The following is a 22654-nucleotide window of genomic DNA, read 5'->3' on the forward strand; positions in this document are numbered from 1 at the left end:
CAAAACTCGCCAGGAACTAGTAAAAATACTTGTAGCATTCATGTTGAAATAAAATTCGTAGTTTACTCGTTCTAGTGATTTTGAATTTTTCAATGAATTTTTATTTAAGATTTAAGTTAGGATTAGATGTTAAGTTATTTTTCTTTTTTACCCAAATGTATTGAATTGAATGCAAAAATGTAAAACAATTTGATGTTAATAAACGAATGTGAACAGTTTAAACGAAGAATTCATCAAAGATAAAGAGCATTAAGCCATACCACTTAGAATGTAAATGAAATGTAATTATTATAAGAATATTCAATAAAGATATATTTAATTTCAAAAAAATTCTGGAATTGATATATATTTAAGACATTGTACTTTTTTCTAGATGGTTGTTAACTCCAGAAGCTATGGAGTAAGTCACAGGATGTGGAACATAAAACGTTCAAATTTTGGCTAGGATGTTGACGTTTTATACCAAGCGTTGATAAAGGTCATGATAAAGTCAGAGATCAGCATCGGTCAATGGGTTAAAAACAGCGGATGTAGGACACGATCGAAGTATACATAGGGGAAAGTGGGGCAAGTGTAACAAGCTAAGGAAATGCTCGTTATAACCCATTAAAACGTCAAAAATTTGTCGGATTTATGTATAATCATCTTATTCCAGGTCTTGACTACGACTTTGATAGAACAAGTTTTTTTTAAAAATCCTGTTTTTTAATGTAAAAAATTGATTTTATTTTTTTTTATTTTCCATGCGTTCTACTCAACTAGAGGGGCAAGACGAACAACCCGTTGGGGCAAGAGAAACAATGCATGAAACAACATGTTAATTTGCTAACAATTGAACTGTTATCACTTAGATACATCAGATTAGAATGTATTTGAAACGTTTCTTTAATTTTTAGATGAAATAATAATATTTTACTAAAAATTTGATCGTTTTTACGAAAAAAAATATTACTTAGATGATAAATAGTAAATTTTCATAATATCACTATATTTTGTGTGGATAATTTTTTTTAACAATTGTTTATCTGTTTTAACGTACTTTTATGTGTTTATTTCCCAATAAAATATGTTGTTGCAGCAATTCGTAATTTTTTCCATACAAAAAATCCATATGGTACACTTGCCCCACCTGAACAAGATTTTTTAAAAGCTCTTAACAAAAATAACCAAAAGTTAAATCATACTTTACAATAGGTGCATGTCATTGGTAGGGATACTGCTGATCTAGGAAAAATAGCATTTTGATAAAATGAGCCTTAAAACGAACCCTAAGCCTTATTTTGTACTTTCCAAATATTATAAGAAAACAGAGGTTTTGAAAAAAAAAATTATTCAATCTAATGCCCCGTGTCGTTTACGTCGTTTTGGCGGTTATGTGGTAGTAGAATCAGCTGATTGCATTGCTAGCAACAAGTCCTCATACTGGAAATAATCAATATTGTAAAAATTATGGCCGTACGAGCGATTGTTCCTCTTGCCCCATATGGTCGTCTTGCCCCACCTTCCCCTAGTTTAATAACTGCTATGTATAGAACGAAAAATAGAAAAAAAACATAGAATTAAACATTGAAAAATTGCCAAGGAACATAGCGAAGCAGTCAGACTACACAATAATTGTTGTCATGAATGGTATTATGAACGTTGTAAACATAGAAGATGGCGAAAAAATAATACACCTTCAACCAAAGACATTGTTGTGAACAAAAACAATTCGCTAATCTTCTGGCACACTTAGGTTGAAGTCCGTATTAGAAGCAAATAATCTTGGATGGACGGAAATGGATATTGTGATATCAAACAATAACTTCGCTTTTGATTAACAATTTTATTAACAACAAAACAAAAAAAAACCCTCAACCACCCATCTCCCGCAACGCATTCCTCGCGGCCACTGCCATTTCATGATCCGCCGATCCGGGCGGTTCGAAGCCCAAGATCTCCGCACTTTGCTTCAACAGTCGCGTCACCTCCTTCAGAGTTTGCTTCAGCTGGGATAGCGTGATGCTCTGGGTTTCAAACAGATACCGGGATTTGACCATGATCGGGGCCTGCAGTTCGTACATGAGCTGTCCGCGGAGCCGACTAAGGCCGGGCTCGTAGTTATCGGCAAGGGTTAACAGGTCTCGGCAGAGGTATTCTTTGCGGTTGATCTGATCCAGGGTCAGTTCGTGCATGAGGTAGTTCGGGGCTTTGCCGTACAGCTCACAGAGCGAGTGTTTGGCGGAGAGGAAGAGGTAGTGGTTTTTGTGGAGGATGGGTTCGTATTTGAGTAGGAAGTTTTCGAACAGCTCCACGTTGTTTCCGCCGATGGATTCGAGTTCTTTGTAGAGACCGTTGAGAAGCTGGGTGACGCTCTGGGCCGGGATCGTGTGGGGACAGTTCTTGCACTTCCAGGGGGCGTCCTGGTCGAGTGGGTTTGACGAAAGAACGAGTCCTTTGGGACATTTGGCGCACTTTAGTGTGCTACAGTGCGTTCCAAACTCTGTTGGATCCACGCATCGTGGACACTGGCACCAGAAGAACTTGCTGTCGCACAGATGTTGTCTTCGCTTGAGCGTTCCCTGCAGGGTGTACGAGTACGACAGAGTGAGAGGTTCACCCGCCTTCAGGTCCCTGGTGGGTCTCACCGTTAGCTCGTGACTTCCCGGCTGGTCGGTATGGGTCGTATTGGGCGTGCAATCGTGCATGATGTAGAATGCCTCCGGGTAGAGCGCCCTGGCGTGAACCTCAGTCGGACCAATTTGGAATGCGTTAACTTCAATGATTCCACAAACGGTGTGGACTTCTGCCTCGCTGAATTCCTCAAACTTCCACTCGTCTCGAATCCGCTGAACAATCGCTTCCTGGTTACGCTTCCACAGGGACGTAATCTGCTGGCGGCGCTCGTTCATGGCGTCCATTTCCAGCAACTTCTCGTATCGATCCGGAGCAGTGTGTTTCAGCAGAAGGCATCGCAACGCCAGGATTGCTTCGTAGGCAAGTTTTATTTGCGTGGCGGATGAGCAGGTTTCGAGCAGTTTGGCGACGCCGTGCTCTTTGAGTGGAATGCATTCGAGGCGAGAGTGGTGGGTGGTCAGTCCGGTACAGGTGCGAGAACAGATGCGCCAGTTGCAGGTCGGACATCTGGAATTGAGGGAAAAATATAAATTTTGTAAGATATTTTAATATAATTTGAAATATTTGATATATAATTTTCAAAAAGTTTAAAAAAGTTCGAGAGTTCTGCATACGAGAGGATAAAGAGCACGGTACAGGAAGTAAAATATAATTTGTGCGGACGGAGAGAATAAATCCCGAAATTAACGAGAGTACTTTACTCATGGGTTCATTTTCCAAAAAAAGTTCATCTATCAAAAAAATACCGGTACCGAGACTCGAACCCAAGACCTTCAGCAAATTGAACCATGCCTTTGACGTATGGGCCACCATGGTTCGGTGACTATGTGGTGGTCATTTGTCCATATAAACCACTCAATAGGATGAACTGTTCCAATGAACGAATGAACACGCGAGAGGACTATACTCTCTCAAAATAGCACTTTCCTCACGTTGTTTTTCATGAGGACTATCCCCTCGTGCTTTAACTTTGGGTGTAAGAAATTTTTCGATTTTTTTGGAAACTCATCAGAAATTGTACATTTACTCACATTTCACTCCAAAAATCTCTTTTATGTGGAAACAAAGTTTGCATCTCGGTTTGCATATATTCCTCACAAAAGAACAGAATTTTACGAAAGGGTTTTTGAGAAAGTGATTATTATGATGATTGTGAAATGATTATAACAACATTTTCAAAGTTTGAACCGCTAAAACTAATCGTATGCTGTTAGGCAAAATTGACAAATAGCATTATTTTAACATTATCAAAGTGTCATGTTTTTCACAAAGAAAATGAATTCGGGTCGAAAAACGTATTGCACATTTGATTTGTTTTTAACAATTCTGCAATTAAAACAGTTTAAATTAGATTTTAAGTAGTTGTCATTGAATCAGAATTGAAATACAGTTGTTGTTCGTTAACTGGGCGCTCCATAACTGGGCCGTAGCCCAGTAAAAAAGCAGACAAACGTCAACAAACCAAACAAACCGAAATTACCGAGGGGTTAGTAAATGCCAAAAGCCTGTTCAATAAACAAAAACAACTTTTTTCAAACTTTTATTTAATTTCTAGTCACATTTAAAGATATACAAAAAGTAAGTATTGTAAATAAATTTGAGTAACTTTTATTTTTATATTTCATCAGGAAAATATTATGCATCGGTGGTCCCCTAACCGTTAAAACCAGTTGTCAACTGATGTTGACGTTTCAACACCATTGTTCGATAATGTCCGAACACGTGGTTTCAAGCTTTTGACAGCTGTCAGAGAATGCGATTCTATTCGAAATAGCGAATCCAATCTGTAAACTATTTCTTATGAATTTGATAAAATGTTGAACTTTTTATTCATTTAATTTAAACTTCATATTCATTTATGTTTTAAGTTATTGAACTAGGAGCAGCCGTGGGCGATTGGTTACGGTGTTCGCTTTGTAAGGGTTTGATTCCCTTTAGATCTAAACGAGAAAGTTAATCACATAGTAATGCTTGAAATTTTGGATATATGAACGAAAAATCGAACGAAATAATGCTAATGCTAAACATTTATTGGTGATTTTTTCATGTTAGACATTCAAAGTTACCATACCAATGGTTAATTTGGCGTAAGACTTTTTTTAATGGAGCCGCATGGTATATCAAGATTACTCACCGCACTGTTTTTGCACCCACTTCGAAGGTTCTATGGCAGCCCAGGCAAACGGGGTCACTTTCCGCCCAAGGACCCACTGCCAGGGGTTCAACCTGAATGATCACCTCTCCGGCTTTAAGGTTGCGCGATGCAATTAAATATCTGTAATAAATATGATTCTTTTTGAATAACCTTGACATTGATTTAAAATTGCCACAAATTTCCATTACCGTCCCCAAACGTCGGAATGTCGAACGACGTATGGCTTGTTATTGTTCAGCTCCTCCTCCGGGGGTGACTTTTGTCCGGTCTCGCCATTGTCTCCAACGGATTCCTGGGGCTCATCGGAACCATGCGGTTGATGTTGATTTTTCTGTTTACGTTGTTTCTGAAACAATTGGAAATGAAAAAGGAAAATCATTAATTCAAATGTTTCCTGAAAAACTTCCCTCGATTGCACAATTTGTTGGATAATTGATCAATTCTCATCACAATTGACCCACAGAGGGTGGCCAGGTAATTGAATTTCGAATATTATTTATTCTGACAATAATTTAAAATATTTTAATCCCCCGCAGAGAGAGCACGGTGCCTCCGCTGATCATAATAATTATTCATTCCGAACGGGTTTTCTTAATATTTATTTTGCCAATTCCGGCGGTCTCGCGGGAAAAAGCACACACGTGGGTGGTTGTGTGTGTGTGCGTGCGACGGTTGAAAATTGAAATCATTTCGAACAGAGTGCGCATTTCCCAATAGGCACACTTCCACCACCAGCTGAAAATCGAAATGAAAATGCAAGGCATATTTTAGAGTTGCAAAATTTACGCATACACGAGCGTGATAAAATTCACTGTGACATACCTTCGTCAATTTCGGACCGGGGAGTGTGAGAATATTCGCATTATTTTATGTCACATATGACAGGAATACATAAAGAGGAGTCAACAAAAAAAAAAAAAAGGAAAGTTCGTTGGAACATTCAGAGAGTGCGTTATTTCACGCGGCGCCTCACTCGTGTGGCAGTTATTTTTATAATTTGTGCGTTGTTGAAGGCGCCTGCATGTTTTAAATGTTTATTTAATTAATTGCTCATCAGTGTCGAGTTGCTGAGCTCCTCCGCCACTTCGTTCTTAATTCTACTGCGTGAACTTTCTACGATTTTTTGGGCGTTCTTATTCTCGTAGAAGACAATGTAGCGAATGTGTAGCAATTTTAAAATTAACCATAACCATCTGTTGTCACTGGCTGCAGCGTGTATGTCACTTCAAAGTCGAGTTGGTCGTGATCTTCAGCTGTTGGCTGGTGTTGGCACAGATTTAATAAACACAAGTTGCATGATGATGATACGCAGTAACGAGCATAGCGTGTTTATGGGATGCTGGCCAATCTGGGATCATCCCATTTCTTGGTTTTAATTGCATAGAATATTTTTACTTCAAACTTTTTTTTCTAATTGCACTGCTTTTATAGAGAGATTTTCAATTTGATCGGAATTTAATAAAACAGTTTTTTTTATACATTTTCAACTGTAATCTAAATTCTATTCCAACTAACAACCTTGCCTCTAGACGGGCTTCAATCTGAAAATTCGGCCAAATTTATTTTTTCTACAAACTTAGAGGATTCATATATTTTTTCTGAGGTCAACTTTGGCCGTGTTTATAACTTATAAGATATAAATATTCCCTACTTAGTTTGTCAAAATGAGTATGCAGTTTTGTTATGTCCCAGATTACTAGATCATTATGAAAAATCACAAAAAAAATTTACTGTGTATCCATATCCATACCTACAACTTTGCCGAAGACACCAAATCGATCAATAAATTCCTTCAAAAAATACAGATTTTTGAATTTTCATTCATCATTTTTGTATAGACAACTGCCAAATTTGTATCGAAAATTATATGGACAAACTAATGATGCAAAATGGCTTCTTTGGGCATACTGAAGGCATCAAAAAAGTTTCAGTCGGATTGAAAAATACAAAAAAAAATCTAATGACCGAAATCTGAGAGAACTACTCACAGGAATCCCTGCAAGTTTAGTACAAGAGAGCACAGAGGCTTCGATTTGATAAAACTAAAGAAAATGAATTTAGAGAAGTAAAGTATTGCATGCTCAAAATGATTTCCCAAACACAAAAAATCGAAATTAATTGAAAATATATGATCATTTCCAAGCAAAGTTGCCAAGTAAAAAAAAAAAAAAATAATAAACCCAAGAATATCTGGAAAACCAAAATGCACCATTGACGGATAAGGGAAGGACGGAAGGTGACAATTTTGTTTGAAAACATACATCACTTTGTCTGATGATTTATTTTGATTTGCATTTGTTTTAATAATTTGCAGTTTTAAAATGTTGTTGTTGTTGTTAATTCTATATTTCTGGCTTTTTTTTTGTTCGATGCCACTATCCACTGCGACCAGGAATTAGATCTATTGCGGACTTGCAATTCTATTTATAGAATCACAAAGGCTTCTTCTGTTATTAGGCAGATGGGACACGCACACACGCTATTGTTGAGCGAGTGTGTCGAGCGATCCACTGCCGTAACTTCGCCGCCGAAGAGGTTTGAATGTTTTTTCAATCCTCTTTGGCTCTGCCTTTTCCACTCTGTACTGTCCAAATGTATCGCTAGAACCGAAGTGCACATTTTACGTTTACTTATACCCAGCTAGCCCTTAAGTTCTGGTTTCTGGAAAACTCGTCCCTTCAAAGCACTTTTTGCGATCGGGCCGTGGAGCTCTGTAGGGCAATTATACAGAGAACAGTTGGTCCTTATACATGTGAAGAGTACAGGGGAAAGGATGTGCCAAGCCATGTGGGTATATTTCTGGCTTGAACTAGGAGGTCATTCGATGCCACACTTTAAAAATGGTTCTATCCCAAACCCCTAGAACGCCATTCTCCAGAATCCCACTTCCCAGAACGGTCTATTTCCCAGAATGACTCATTCCCCAAATTTATAGCACCTTGAAAAAACAAAATTATGTTTCCCATTTTGCATTTAGTTTTCTAAATAATTCTACACATTGGGATTTTTTTCCCAGCAGTAGTCACAAGTCATACCAATCTTTAGGGAAGGTACAATTTTCGGAATAGTTTTCAAAAGGACGTAAGCGCCATTGGTAAAAAATCTATTTACATCGGTTTTCGATCTACTTATGGAAAAAACAATCTAAAAAAAGCTTGAAAATGTACATACGTCCTTCAAATGCTCTAAGCTGAAAATTAAAATTAGTGTCGGAGTCCAAGGTGGCGTTTACGGCATTTTGAAACATATCCGAGAACTCTACTTTAACGGTGCACATCAACCAGACAGATAGACAAATATTTTAGTATCTTCAAAACTACGGACATTATCGATATAATTTTTTATTCGTTTCCTAAAGTACTACCTACAACAAAATTTGACTATTTTTACAATCGGTTTTTTGCAGGATTGGGTCCGTTCGGGATAAGAAGACAACAACTTCTTTGGTAGCTGTGCACCCTTAAAGAGGAAAATCAACTTGTGTCTACAGTTATTACAAAAAGGCGAAATCTCAACACTTCGCCCTTTAAAACTGAGCACTATTTGAAATAAATAATACAATACGTAATAACTCAATATTTATGGGGAATGGTCCATTCTACATAGCAAAAAACGTAGCAATCCTAAAAATCAGGCAAAATCAGGAGTGAAGCTTGGAGCATGGTTTATGTTTACTATGTCGGGCTCTTGAGAAAGCTGAAATTACCAGATTTATCTGGCAGCTTGGCAACCCTGTTTTCATGCAAAAACATTCTTACTTTAACTGTAAACATCTAAATAATTTACAGGATTTGTTAAACATGATTTGATCCAAAGAATATTAATGAAACTGACAAAAATGTTTCTCCGAAATTGATTGAAAGTGTGTTTTTCAACGATAATCATGCTATTATACGTTCACTTCAATCGAACATGAAACATCATGCGTCTCCATAAAAAAATATGGGAACTTACCTATGAGAATTCGTTTCAAAAATATTTCTCATTTTGGGTACGTCCCAAATATGTATATTTGAAATGAGAAAAATTGTAGATGTAATATTAACTCTTATATGGTGTAATTTTACCTCAATCTGGACTTAAAAAATGTCAAAACACTAAAATAGTGGTGAATTTACACATTTTGCCTTCCTCACAGAGGTAAGGCTATAATCCTGCTCTAAAAATGAAGTTCGTAGACCCACTTTCATGTATACATATCGACTCAGAATCTAAAACTGAACAAATGTCTGTGTGTATGTGTGTGTGTCTATGTATGTATGTGACCAACAAACTAGCTCATGTTTCTCGGCACTGGCTGAACCGATTTGACCCGAACCTGTTGCATTCGACTTGGTTTAGGGTCTCATAGATCGAGTTTTATACAGATTGAAGTTTCAATAAGTAGTTCAAAAGTTATGTATAAAAATGTGTTTTCACATATATCCGGATCTCACCTAAATGTATGTAAACTATGTCCGGATCCATCATCCGACCCATCGTTGATTAGGTTATCAAAAGACATTTCCAACGAGTCCAAACCATTGAAGATCTGGCAACCCTGTCTCGAGATATGGCCACTTAAGTGATATTGATGTACTTTTTGGAAGCCGGATCTCACTTAAATGTATGTAAACTATGTCCGGATCCATCATCCGACCCATCGTTGGTTAGTTTATCAAAAGACCTTTCCAACGTGTCCAAAACATTGAAGATCTGGCAACCCTGGTTCGAGATAAGTGTTATTGATGTACTTTTTGGAAGACGGATCTCACTTGAATGTATGTAAACTATGTCCGGATCCACCATCCGACCCATCGTTGGTTAGGTTATCAAAAGACCTTTCCAAGGAAACCAAAACATTGAAGATCTGGCAACCCTGTCTCGAGATATGGCGAGTTAAGTGATATTTATGTACTTTTTTATTCCGGATCTAAAAAAATAGATGAAATTTGTGTACAACCCCATCATATCAGCCATTGTTGGTAATGAGTGAGGAAGGCTCCAACCACATAGGTGGATTAAGTTAGTTTTTAGAGGTAAAATCACAAATTTTTGTGACACAAAAGTTGTACCCATTAAAAACGAAGTTGACTTTATAGCTGTCAGCCTCTATTGCTTGTACCAACCACTAGTGTCTTCCTTTTTATCTACAAGGACTTCGCCGCTCTGGGCTCCTAAGTGTTTGAGTACGGCACGGAGCGACGGCGCCGGATACCCATATTTACACAAAGAATTTTAGAGCGCCTGCCGCGGGATTCGAACCAGCAACCTCTGGATTGTGAGTCCAGTGCGCGGTCCGATTGATCCACACGGGCGGGAGTTGTACCCATTCCCAGATGTTCAGTGGTGTCACGGTTCGCTCACTCGAATCGTGGTTCAAACGATACGTCATGACGTTCAAGTGTGGTTCGCTCATGATTGCGAACCAAGCATGAGCGAACCACGATCCGAACGCCTGCCGTGATTCGCATGAACCCTTACTCTCTCATCGCGAATGAGAGTGAGAGGGACCATCAATGAGCGGTTCGCAAGAAGAGCTAAAAAACAGCACTCAGAGAAAAACATTTCATGATTTTGACAACAGAAGGCTACGGCCGACGGCTTAAGTGACTATGGAGGGCTACAGAGCATGGCTGCAACAACTCATTGGGATGTCCTGGGTCTTCCAATGACTCCCTGAATTTATTATCGATGGGTCCACCGCCGTAACAAGCAAGAGGTCTGCGATTCATACCCGCATAGCTCCAGTGAGTATGGTAGACTTTTTTTATATTATGTTGTTATGTCCTGGGTCAACAGAGGACTCCCTGGTTCCTTGGGGACCATCCACAAACGTGGACACTTTTTTGGAAATCTCACCCCCCCCCCTCCCCATCGTGGATAATTTCCATTCAAATTAAATCTTTTTTCTATGGAACGTGGTTAAGCCCCCCCCCCCCCCTCACCCTAAGGTGTCCACGTAGTTTATGGATGGTCCCTTGATAACTTTATCGTTAACAAATTTGAACAATTTTGTGGGAGTGAAGAATAAAAACAAATATGTTTTTCTATCAGTGCCTACATTCTCCGTTGGCGAACCGTTCGCTGAACGCTCTCTTTACTCCGTTCAGAGCGAAGCGGGAAGCGAGCAGAGAAATGATGATCGAAATTTTGGTTCGCGAACCGTTCAAACCCGCCGCTCTGAGCGTTCGATAAGCGCTCACCCGATAGGTTCGTCGATTGAGTGGTTATGATACGCTCATAAGCGAACCGTGACACCACTGCAGATGTTATATTACCATGATTGTTTTGTGTAATATTTTTATTTAATCCGTAACTTTCAAGAATTTATGCCAGAAATATCTTTACTAAAGAATAACAGCAATGAAATGTTAAAAAATAAAAATAATTATGGAAATTCTCCTTTTGATTAATGAAAGAGTCGATTGTGAGAAGTGAAGCCATGCGGATGTGGTGCAGAAATATTCGTGTTTTCGGCGTTACTTTTTTAATGATTAGTGCTTAGGGTATATGGCCCTATTTTGGACCTACTATGCAAAGCGTCAACATATTTCGCATGGTTTTCATCAACGGTCTAACTAATTTGGCTCGTTTCAGGATTGTTTTGTGCCTTAATTTATGCTTAACAAAGTGTACTATTGAAATTTGGAAAAAAAATTAACCATTTCATTGTAATAAGCATTTCGAGTAAAACATTTTTTCGATGCTTTTTGGACTTATTGAATCTATTTTGGAGACATCGCTGAACCTATTTTGGACCTACACTATTATTGGTTGAAATTTGGACAACTCGAATTGCGGCGTGCGGCGGCAACACGCACACTTACAGAAACTCGGTTTGATAAACCAAAGGGCCTATCCACGATTACAATTTGGAAAATATTTATTCCAGAAATTAAATAATTATGATAAAACAATGGATTTGAATTTGAAAACGTGTTTTTATTATATTGAATGGAAACTCACGCTTCTTTAGCAGGTCTCTGTCCTATTTACAATTTGCGTATTCTTGCGACCTAATTGTTCAAGCATTAGAACATATAAGACAACCTGTTATTAGTCGCAATAAAACACCTTAAGGTGAAGCCGTTGATCATTTTCGAAGAAAATTGATCATCACTATAAAATATTCTGTATTAAATTAAATTTAACGAATTTCAGCACCAAAAGGAATCAGCATGTGCCGGTTGTTGCCTTCTTGAAGCCACTGAAAGAATTTTTGATCTAAATCAATTGTGCTTCAAAATTTATATAATTTTGTGGTACAGTCAGGGCCGTATCTAAGGGGGGTGTTATGGGTGTTCAACACCCCCCATGGAAAAAATGGCTTACACCCCTAACGCCTCAAAAAAAACACGGCCCGAAGGGCCGCCATTTTTTTTTTTTGATCATCCACATCTAGACTCTAGATACGCCCTCATGGAAAATTATAGACATTAAAAAAAAATGATGTAGATGGATGAAGCCTTCTACATAACTAACACTTAAAAGAAAAACATCACTATCACTAGATACGCCATCATAAACATGTTTAAAAAGGACTTTGATCGCTAATTCTCATAGAAAAACTCAACTTTCACTAGATACGCCCTCATAAAAATATTTAAAAATACTTTGATTGTTGAAGCCAATAAAAAAACTCAACTCTTACTAAACACGCCCTCATAAAAATATTAAAAGAACGACATTGATCGTTGACGCCAAGAAAAAAAACTCAACTCTCTTTAAATACGCCCTCATAAAAATATTTAAAAAAAAACTTTGATCGTTGAAGCCAAGAAAATAACTCAACTCTTACTAAATACGCCCTCATAAAAATATTTAAAAAACGACATTGATCGTTGACGCTAAGCAAAAAAATTCAACTCTCACTAAATACGCCCTCATAAAAATATTAAAAAAAAACTTTGATCGCTGACGCCAAGAAAAAAAATCAGCTCTTTCTAAATACGCCCTCATAAAAATATTTAAAAGAAACTTTGATCGTTGAAGCCAATAAAAAAAACTCAGCTCTCACTAAATACGCCCTCATAAAAATATTTAAAAAACGACATTGATCGCTGACGCCAAGAAAAAAAACTCAACTCTCACTAAATACGCCCTCATAAAAATATTTAAAAAAAACTTTGATCGCTGACGCCAAGAAAAAAAACTCAACTCTCACTAAATACGCCCTCATAAAAATATTTAAAAAAAACTTTGATCGTTAAAGCCAAGAAAATAACTCAACTCTCACTAAATACGCCCTCATAAAAATATTTAAAAAAATAACATTGATCGCTGACGCCAAGAAAAAAAACTCAACTCTCACTAAATACGCCCTCATAAAAATATTTAAAAAAAAACTTTGATCGCTGACGCCAAGAAAAAAAATTCAGCTCTTACTAAATACGCCCTCATAAAAATATTAAAAAAAACTTTGATCGTTGAATCCAATAAAAAAACTAAACTCCTACTAAATAAGCCCTCATAAAAATATTTAAAAAACGATATTGATCGCTGACGCCAAGAAAAAATCTCAACTCTCACTAAATACGCCCTCATAAAAATATTTAAAAAAAAACTTTGATCGTTGAAGCCAATAAAAAAACTCAACTCTTACTAAACACGCCCTCATAAAAATATTTAAAAAACGACATTGATCGTTGACGCCAAGAAAAAAAAAACTCAACTCTCACTAAATACGCCTTCATAAAAATATTAAAAAACGCAAAGAAAAAAAAAAACAGCACTTACTAAATACGCCCTCATAAAAATATTTTAAAAAATCTTTGATCGTTGAACCCAATAAAAATATTTAAAAGAAACTTTGATAATTGAAGCCAATTAAAAAAACTCAACTCTCACTAAATACGCCCTCATAAAAATATTAAAAAAAAACTTTGATCGCTGACGCCAAGAAAAAAAATTCAGCTCTTACTAAATACGCCCTCATAAAAATATTTAAAAAAAACTTTGATCGTTGAAGCCAATAAAAAAACTCAACTCTTACTAAATACGCCCTCATAAAAATATTTAAAAAACGATATTGATCGCTGACGCCAAGAAAAAAATTTCAATTCTCACTAAATACGCCCTCATAAAAATATTTAAAAAACGACATTGATCGCTGACGCCAAGAAAAAAAACTCAACTCTCACTAAATACGCCCTCATAAAAATATTAAAAAAAAAAATTTGATCGCTGACGCCAAGAAAAAAAATTCAGCTCTTACTAAATACGCCCTCATAAAAATATTTAAAAAAAACTTTGATCGTTGAAGCCAATAAAAAACTCAACTCTTACTAAATACGCCCTCATAAAAATATTTAAAAAACGATATTGATCGCTGACGCCAAGAAAAAAAAATTAACTCTCACTAAATACGCCCTCATAAAAATATTTAAAAAACGACATTGATCGTTGACGCCAAGCAAAAAAATTCAACTCTCACTAAATACACCCTCATAAAAATATTAAAAAAAAACTTTGATCGCTGACGCTAAGAAAAAAATCAGCTCTTTCTAAATACGCCCTCATAAAAATATTTAAAAGAAACTTTGATCGTTGAAGCCAATAAAAAAACTCAACTCTCACTAAATACGCCCTCATAAAAATATTTAAAAAATGACATTGATCGCTGACGCCAAGAAAAAAAACTCAACTCTCACTAAATACGCCCTCATAAAAAATATTTAAAAAAAAACTTTGATCGTTGAAGCCAAGAAAATAACTCAACTCTTACTAAATACGCCTTCATAAAAAACTTTGAACGCTGACGCCCAAATCAAAAATCAACTCTTAATAAACAAACCCTCATAGAATAATTTTGAAAAAACTATTATCGTTGACGCCCAGAGAATAACTAAACTCTAACTAGAAACACCCTTATCAAAAATTATTGAAAAAAAAACTTAGATAGTTAACGCCAAGAGAAAATTTCAATTCTCAATTCAAATTCAGCAAAATCGATTTCGAGTGGTGTGCCGCGTAAAATGCCCCTAAGCCTTTGTATGGGCAGCTTCGAAGTTTCTATGGAAACCTGTACGGACGAATCAATCAATTTATTTTAAAAAAAAGCTAAAATGCTGGTAAATTAGGTTTGAGAACGTTCTATTGGTGTTCAAAATTAGGGGCATTTAGCCTCAACTGTAAACGAAAATCAACAAATTCGAAATCGAATTTTTCAAATTATGCTCAAATTTAGTGGGGCTATTGATCTATTAAAACACGGCACCGCCCCAAAGTTTTGCGATTTTCGTCAATTTTCCAAAAAAACCTCTTTTTTTATTGAGCATGTCTTTGAAACAAAAATTAATAGAGCAAAACTCGACTGTTATTATTAAAAGAAGTTGGACGCTGAATTGCGTCCCGCCCATGTGGATCAATCGGACCGCGCACTGGACTCACAATCCAGAGGTTGCAGGTTCGAATCCCGCGGCGGGCGCTCTAAAATTCTAAGTGTAAATATGGGAATCCGGCGCCGTCGCTCCGTGCCGTACTCAAACACTTAGGAGCCCAGGGCGGCGAAGTTCTTGTAGTTAAAAGGAAGACACTAGTGGTTGGTACTAGCAATGGTGGCCGACAGCTTCGTTGGACGCTGAATTGAATGATGTCAACAGATCTTCGATTGGTGCATTGAGCATTTTAAGCAATTGAAAACTTTTTCAAGCATTTTTTTCAACTTACATGTGATTTAATTTCAAATGATTTAGATGTTTTTTGGATTGATATGTAAATAAATCCATCGACTTTTAGCGACTTTTCTGAAGAATTATCATTTATAATTAAAACAATCTTCAAAATAAAAAGATGCATTAAACTCCTCGACGAAATATTTCAATAAACCTCGAAAAGTTTTGAGAATAAACCTCTTTTCATGGTGCCAAATATCACCTGCGATTTTTATTTTAACTTAGGCCGTTGTTTTTTGAAGTTTATGTCCCTCGACTCTGACAAAAGTCAAGGGGAGCAAAAAAATAAAAAAGTTAAAAAAAATGAAATTACAGGCCACAGTTTTAACATGTTCAATACACCTGTCCAGTCGTTTTGCAATCATAAGTTTCCAAAATTTAATATTATTAAAAAAAATTGCGAGAAAAATGTTATAAATAACACTGATACAAATCTTGTAAGCATATCCGGTAACTCTATGTTTATGAATTCGTAAATTTGGATTTTTTTTCAAAATCGTCAAAATTTTTCTCGAACTCGATGTAAATGTAACTCGATGTTGTCTTCGGCAAACTTGTTCCTTAAAATACGAACAATAACCTTATGACGTTTTTGAAAAATAAAAAAAATCCATAAAACGGTAATAACCAAATTGTGTTGATTTCCTCTAAAAATTGATTTTGTTTCGGGGGTTCAATCTGTGAACACAGAAAAAAATCAATTCCCGAAATAGTGAAAATTGTTCATGAATGTGAGAACCACGAAGAAATATATTCATGTTAGTAGTGTAAATGCACCAAACTCATGAATAAATTCCTCCGCGGTTCTAACATTCTTGAACAGAATTCACGATTAAGGGAATTGAATTTTGTCTGTGTACTACAGCTGAATAGAGTCATTTGTATTTATTTTTTTGTGCATCCCTCCCTGAAAAAAAATGGGGGCAAAACAAATTATTGATGAAAAAATATTAACTTTTGGAATCATGTACAATAGATTGTAAATTATTTAGGATTTAATATCGTTAAGTTTTATAATTTCAATCATATAGAGCATTCAGAAATTTACAAAATAGGATTTAGGGATCGCAGAAATTAAAATATATAATGAGTTTATTGATGTTGTTTGCGCATGCAAAAGGTTCAGATTGTAGATTTGTATCAGTTCAGTTAGATCTAGTACTACAGAATAATTCTAAGCATCTTCAAATGAGTTCTTGGCATTGTTATAGAATTTCCCGCTAGAACTACCAGCTTTGGTCACAAGAATCTCCTCTAGAAGTGGCAATTGCTCCGCGAGACACAGTACAGAACAGATCAGACAGAACAGAACCGTCCTGTTCTGAAATACAGCTCAAGATGTAGAAAGATACAGTTTTCTCGTCTAATTACCGTCCAGTACAGTTCAATAAACCGACAGAAACCAAGAGCAATAAAGTTTTGATTACAAATAACTGTGCACTAGCTAACCCGCGAGCTTCAGTTCTGTCCAGATCCGATTATGCCACGAACCAAGCACCAGACGCTCTTATGTGCGTTAACAGATGTTTAGATTATTTTTTAACATTACTGTTACAATATATAAAGCAAATATCACGTTTTGGCAAAAAATGTTTGAATTTTAGCCAAGGGACAAAAACTTTAAATTATTTTTTTACTAGCCATAACCAATTCCTCCACAATTCATCATTTTGTATCAAAAATCAGCGCCCAAGGAAGGTTTGTCAACTGCGTTAACATATGGCACTGAAATAAACGCCTATGTTGACTGTATACGCCCTTCCTACCACACACATACACCCCTAACGCCCTATTGGGGAAAACACCCCCCATTGAAGAATCCTGGATACGGGCCTGGGTACAGTCATTGACGTCCTAGTTGGCAATCATTGATTAATGACGATTTCCATAACTTTACAAGGAATGGGATAATCGTTACCAAAAGGAATCAGCATGTGTAGGGCACTATTCTAAACAACTTGTTGAAGGAATTTTGTCAAAATATTGAAAGCGACGCAAAGTTTATATCTTTGAACGAAAAATCATGACAATGATGGAAGTCTTCACGTTAACTTAAAATGAAATGAATGACAGAGATACATACACAATACATTACAAGTAACAATGAAAAAAGGTTCTAAATTTTACGCAGAGCTTAAGTTCAAATATTATTAAACAATCAAGAAATTTTAAAGGGAGATAATAGCTTGTAACTTGGTGTGAAACTTTCTCATCTGTCATGTTAAACTTTACAGTTGCTTGACAAAAAGTTTAACTACATGTTGCACTTTTAAAAACAATGTAATATTTGAAAAAATCTTTGTTTGAATACCAGGGTGCCTTTGATAGTCATAGTTTGTTTTGTTAAAAGCAGATTTGAAGTGTTCAAACATTATTTTTACTTCGAACTTACCATCACTTAGGTTGCTGATATAATTTTTAAGAAAATCGTTTATGTCAATATTTAGTTAACTAAGTTTATAAGCTTTTTAACCTTATACATATAAGTTTTAGGTAAAATTGTTAAAAATTCAGAACTTTGCCTGAAATTCGTTGAAACTAGTTTTGTTTATTAAATTATAGATTTATATTACATGTTTAACTGAATTCAAAGAACGAATCAAAAGTCTTCACATTTTATATGAAATTTGTTTTACTGAAAATGCCTTTAAATTAGGAGATTTTTTTAAATTATCTTTCAAAAACAAATAATATTTAAAACAGGAACGCCCAACGCATGTCCAACTTACAAGGACGCCCAAGCCTCCCAAAAAAGGTGGAACGGTAACTTCAACTCGATGGTTCTTGGGCATTACTCAACCAATCGGGACGATTCTTGTATCCAGTGATTTGTTAAGATGCCTAGGTGATCCTAGAACTTTGCAGAACTCAATTTGATCAAATCTGTAATTTCTGCGACTGAAAACATCGTTCCACCTTTTTTTTTAAAACGACTGCCTCCGCGAAATTTTTGGGCGATTTTTTTTTTACAGGCGAAAAATAAGTTGGAACGATGTTTTTGATCGCAAAAATTACATATTTGATTAAATTAAGTTCTGCAAAGTTCTAGAATAATCTAGACATCCTAACAAATCACTGGAAAGAAGAATCATCTCGATTGGTTGAGTTATGCCCGAGAACCATTGAGTTGAAGTTACCGTTCCAACTTTTTTGGAGCCTTGGGCGTTGGAATGTTAACAAGACTTATTATTCATTTTACCATTTCCTATTAGAAGATTGTCTGAAGAATCCGAAAATGCATTCCGTTTTACGATTCAAAATTATGTTCATTGAGAAAATCATGACACTTTGAGAAGATTAAAATAATGCTATTTATCAACATTTTCTTAATTATTGTTAACTAACTTTTTAAACTTTTAAAAATTTCATGAAAAGTTCTTCATGAGGTACTTTGAGCACTTCTCTACCACGGTCAGTATGATTCCATACCATTCCGTACGTATTTAATTTGTACTCTTCATTTTGCGGAAAAATCTCAAACCTATCAAAGTCACCCAAATTTACGGTAATCAGATATGTCTCAAATCATAAACTTAACATCGCACCTCTTTTGCTATTTTTTTTCGATGATTTTTATTTTTCTAGCTGGTTCAATTGTGTTTCTAACATGATTGTGTTCAAACATTATTTTTACTTCGAACTTACCATCACTTAGGTTGCTGATATAATTTTTAAGAAAATCGTTTATGTCAATATTTAGTTGACTAAGTTTATAAGCTTTTTAACCTTATACATATAAGTTTTAGGTAAAATTGTTAAAAATTCAGAACTTTGCCTGAAATTCGTTGAAACTAGTTTTGTTTATTAAATTATAGATTTATATTACATGTTTAACTGAATTCAAAGAACGAATCAAAAGTCTTCACATTTTATATGAAATTTGTTTTACTGAAAATGCCTTTAAATTAGGAGATTTTTTTAAATTATCTTTCAAAAACAAATAATATTTAAAACAGGAACGCCCAACGCATGTCCAACTTACAAGGACGCCCAAGCCTCCCAAAAAAGGTGGAACGGTAACTTCAACTCGATGGTTCTTGGGCATTACTCAACCAATCGGGACGATTCTTGTATCCAGTGATTTGTTAAGATGCCTAGGTGATCCTAGAACTTTGCAGAACTCAATTTGATCAAATCTGTAATTTCTGCGACTGAAAACATCGTTCCACCTTTTTTTTTAAAACGACTGCCTCCGCGAAATTTTTGGGCGATTTTTTTTTTACAGGCGAAAAATAAGTTGGAACGATGTTTTTGATCGCAAAAATTACATATTTGATTAAATTAAGTTCTGCAAAGTTCTAGAATAATCTAGACATCCTAACAAATCACTGGAAAGAAGAATCATCTCGATTGGTTGAGTTATGCCCGAGAACCATTGAGTTGAAGTTACCGTTCCAACTTTTTTGGAGCCTTGGGCGTTGGAATGTTAATAAGACTTATTATTCATTTTACCATTTCCTATTAGAAGATTGTCTGAAGAATCCGAAAATGCATTCCGTTTTACGATTCAAAATTATGTTCATTGAGAAAATCATGACACTTTGAGAAGATTAAAATAATGCTATTTATCAACATTTTCTTAATTATTGTTAACTAACTTTTTAAACTTTTAAAAATTTCATGAAAAGTTCTTCATGAGGTACTTTGAGCACTTCTCTACCACGGTCAGTATGATTCCATACCATTCCGTACGTATTTAATTTGTACTCTTCATTTTGCGGAAAAATCTCAAACCTATCAAAGTCACCCAAATTTACGGTAATCAGATATGTCTCAAATCATAAACTTAACATCGCACCTCTTTTGCTATTTTTTTTCGATGATTTTTATTTTTCTAGCTGGTTCAATTGTGTTTCTAACATGATTGACACGGTAATTTTTTTTCCATATGAATATTTCTCTGATTAGTTTGCAATACGTCGTAACAGCCATCACGATCTCCGACACTTATTTGGTTTTTTTTTCTCTGAGTCAAACCAAATTTTGTTTGTTTTTCAGTAAAGAGTATTTTGAAGTTGTGCATTTTTTATTTAGAGCTGATCTAAAAATTGATTTGTTTGTAACTAGCTCTTAGGATCTTTTTAAAACTAACTCAAGATTTTTTTTTAAATTTAATTCATACGACTTTTTCAAAAACCACTCGTAAGCAATGTTGACAGCTCCTGTCACGGTGACAGCTGACGTTTAAATGAACTAAACCCTTTAGGTTTTCCAATCGTTTCCCCTTCAATTCCAAAGGGGGAGCCAGTTTGCATTTTTTTGAAGCAAAAATTAAAAATATATGCAGCTAAATTGGTTATAATGATGTTAAGACAAAAATAAATCAACATCAGTTTAAATTTTGGGATACTTTGCAATCGGTCCTAACAATCATCTAAATCTCTATCATCAATTTGCATTTTTATCGTTTAAAAAACATATTTTCGTTGTTTCTGTTAATCATTTGCTTTTTAAAACTTAGATTTCTTTCAAATAATTACAGTAAAGAAATTCAATTCAAAATATTAAATTAAAAATTATCAATTAATTTCAATGAAATATCGAAATAAATTGATAAACTAAACTGGCAACACCTTGTTATACATGTGTTGGTGATAGCCTTGAACCGACGGCAAAGTAGGTCCAAAAACTGATCCAACGCGGCTGATTTGAAAAAAATATTTTGATTTGTGTTTTTTTCGATAATAGAATAGTTATTTCAATAGTTTAGTGACGGGAAACAAGAAAGAATAAATAAACAAATTGTTTGGTGTCAGTGCAAAACAGAAAAAATCATCAAGGTGTCGCGAGCCAAATCTGATAAGCAACGAGGCTGGAATTTTTGGACCTAATCTATGTGCTAGGAAAATGGTAGGAAATACGAATGGCATTGGAAAAAGTGGCTGAAAAAGCGGAAATAATCAAAAATGTTAACATTTTTGGAAGAGGTAAGCTAGAAAACGATCCTGCTTACACTTTCTGTTGGTTGGATTCAGTGAATTCGTACTTTAAATGCCTAAACTACCTCGATTAATAAAAATAGGTCCAAAATAGGTACTAGGTCCAAAATAGGGTCATATACCCTATTATTTTCCTGCAATGATTAGTGAGTTCAAATTGTGCAGTAGTAATGCGCGGCTGATGACAGACATTATTTGTGAAAAGATAGAAAAAATTGTAATGCAATTTTTTTGGTACAATTATTTATATAAGTCCTTCTTATATTGTATTAAAATTTAAAATGATTTTTAAGTTTAAAAAGTATAATTACTGTGAAAAAGTCCTTTCAATATCATCGTTGATCAAAAGGCACGCTTACGGTTTAACTTCTCTGGATAATCATTGTGCAATAATACAAGTATTTATTACTGAAATGACTGTGCATGAGTGTTTTGGTGTGAGGCATCGAAAAGCCAATACATTAACAGAAAGAAAAGAAGATTGGAAGGCGCGTTGACGGTTGAGTTCGTTAGAAACATTCATTTCATAATAACAGTTATTCAGAGTCCAAGTTTCACTTAAAAACATCTTTATGAAAATTCTATCACCTAAATAAATTTGTGTGATTTTTTTAAAGTAAAACATAAAAAGATATAATATTTGTATTGGCATTTGAGGAATCACGCATCCAATTTCTCCTATTAAGGGTCGTGATGTTCATAGTGTGTTGTTTTCCTTTGATGACACGCATGAATGCGAGAAAGCGTTTATGTACGCGTTGAGTAATACGAATTTGTTTCGAGTGGAATATTTGCACAAAATTCTATTATTATTTTGCAAATTCAATTTAGCTTCAAAGGTCATGTCTTCAGTGTTTTTTTTTTCAAAAGGTTCTATAAGCTGCGAGATTTCATATGTTTACAGGAACTTTTGAAATAAATCTCTGGATGTGTATTTGCTTTAAGCTATTTTTTACTGATATAATGCTGAAACAACTTTACAATGTACGGACGAAACTGAACATTGCACGTAAAACAAGTGTCGTAAAGAATAATTCCATCTGAATATCCACTTGACTAACCAAATCCAGCATCCACTCGACCAAGATCTGTAAAGTGCCCAAAGTGTTGAGCCAACCGATGACAATCCCCGGGCACCTCGAGCATAAAAAAAACGAAATTACTACTCCAGTTATAGCTGGAAAATTCCAGTTCCACATGGGTACCGTATTATTTCTTCCAGTCGACTCGGAAATGGAGATCTATTTGCATCTCTCGCTTCTCTCTCTCTCTGGTACAATAGTTGCAGC

At 35.4% G+C, this 22654-nt stretch overlaps 1 protein-coding gene across 2 annotated transcripts in view; it reads right to left on the reverse strand.

Annotated features, from left to right (window-relative positions):
- Positions 1-1824: 1824 nt before the first annotated feature.
- LOC120424716 (SET domain-containing protein SmydA-8) overlaps positions 1825-22654 on the reverse strand; it is a 32748-nt gene continuing 11918 nt past the window's right edge. For both annotated transcript variants that reach the window (XM_039588902.2, XM_052707984.1), the window contains exons 3-5: positions 4960-5117; positions 4751-4891; positions 1825-3123 (exon numbers count right to left, since the gene is read on the reverse strand). In XM_039588902.2, the coding sequence (XP_039444836.1) occupies positions 1854-3123; positions 4751-4891; positions 4960-5117 (1569 nt within the window). In that variant the 3' untranslated portion in view covers positions 1825-1853. The remainder of the gene's footprint in view (positions 3124-4750; positions 4892-4959; positions 5118-22654) is intronic.

This window comes from Culex pipiens, chromosome 2 (assembly GCF_016801865.2).
Source record: "Culex pipiens pallens isolate TS chromosome 2, TS_CPP_V2, whole genome shotgun sequence".
Taxonomy (NCBI): domain Eukaryota; kingdom Metazoa; phylum Arthropoda; class Insecta; order Diptera; family Culicidae; genus Culex; species Culex pipiens.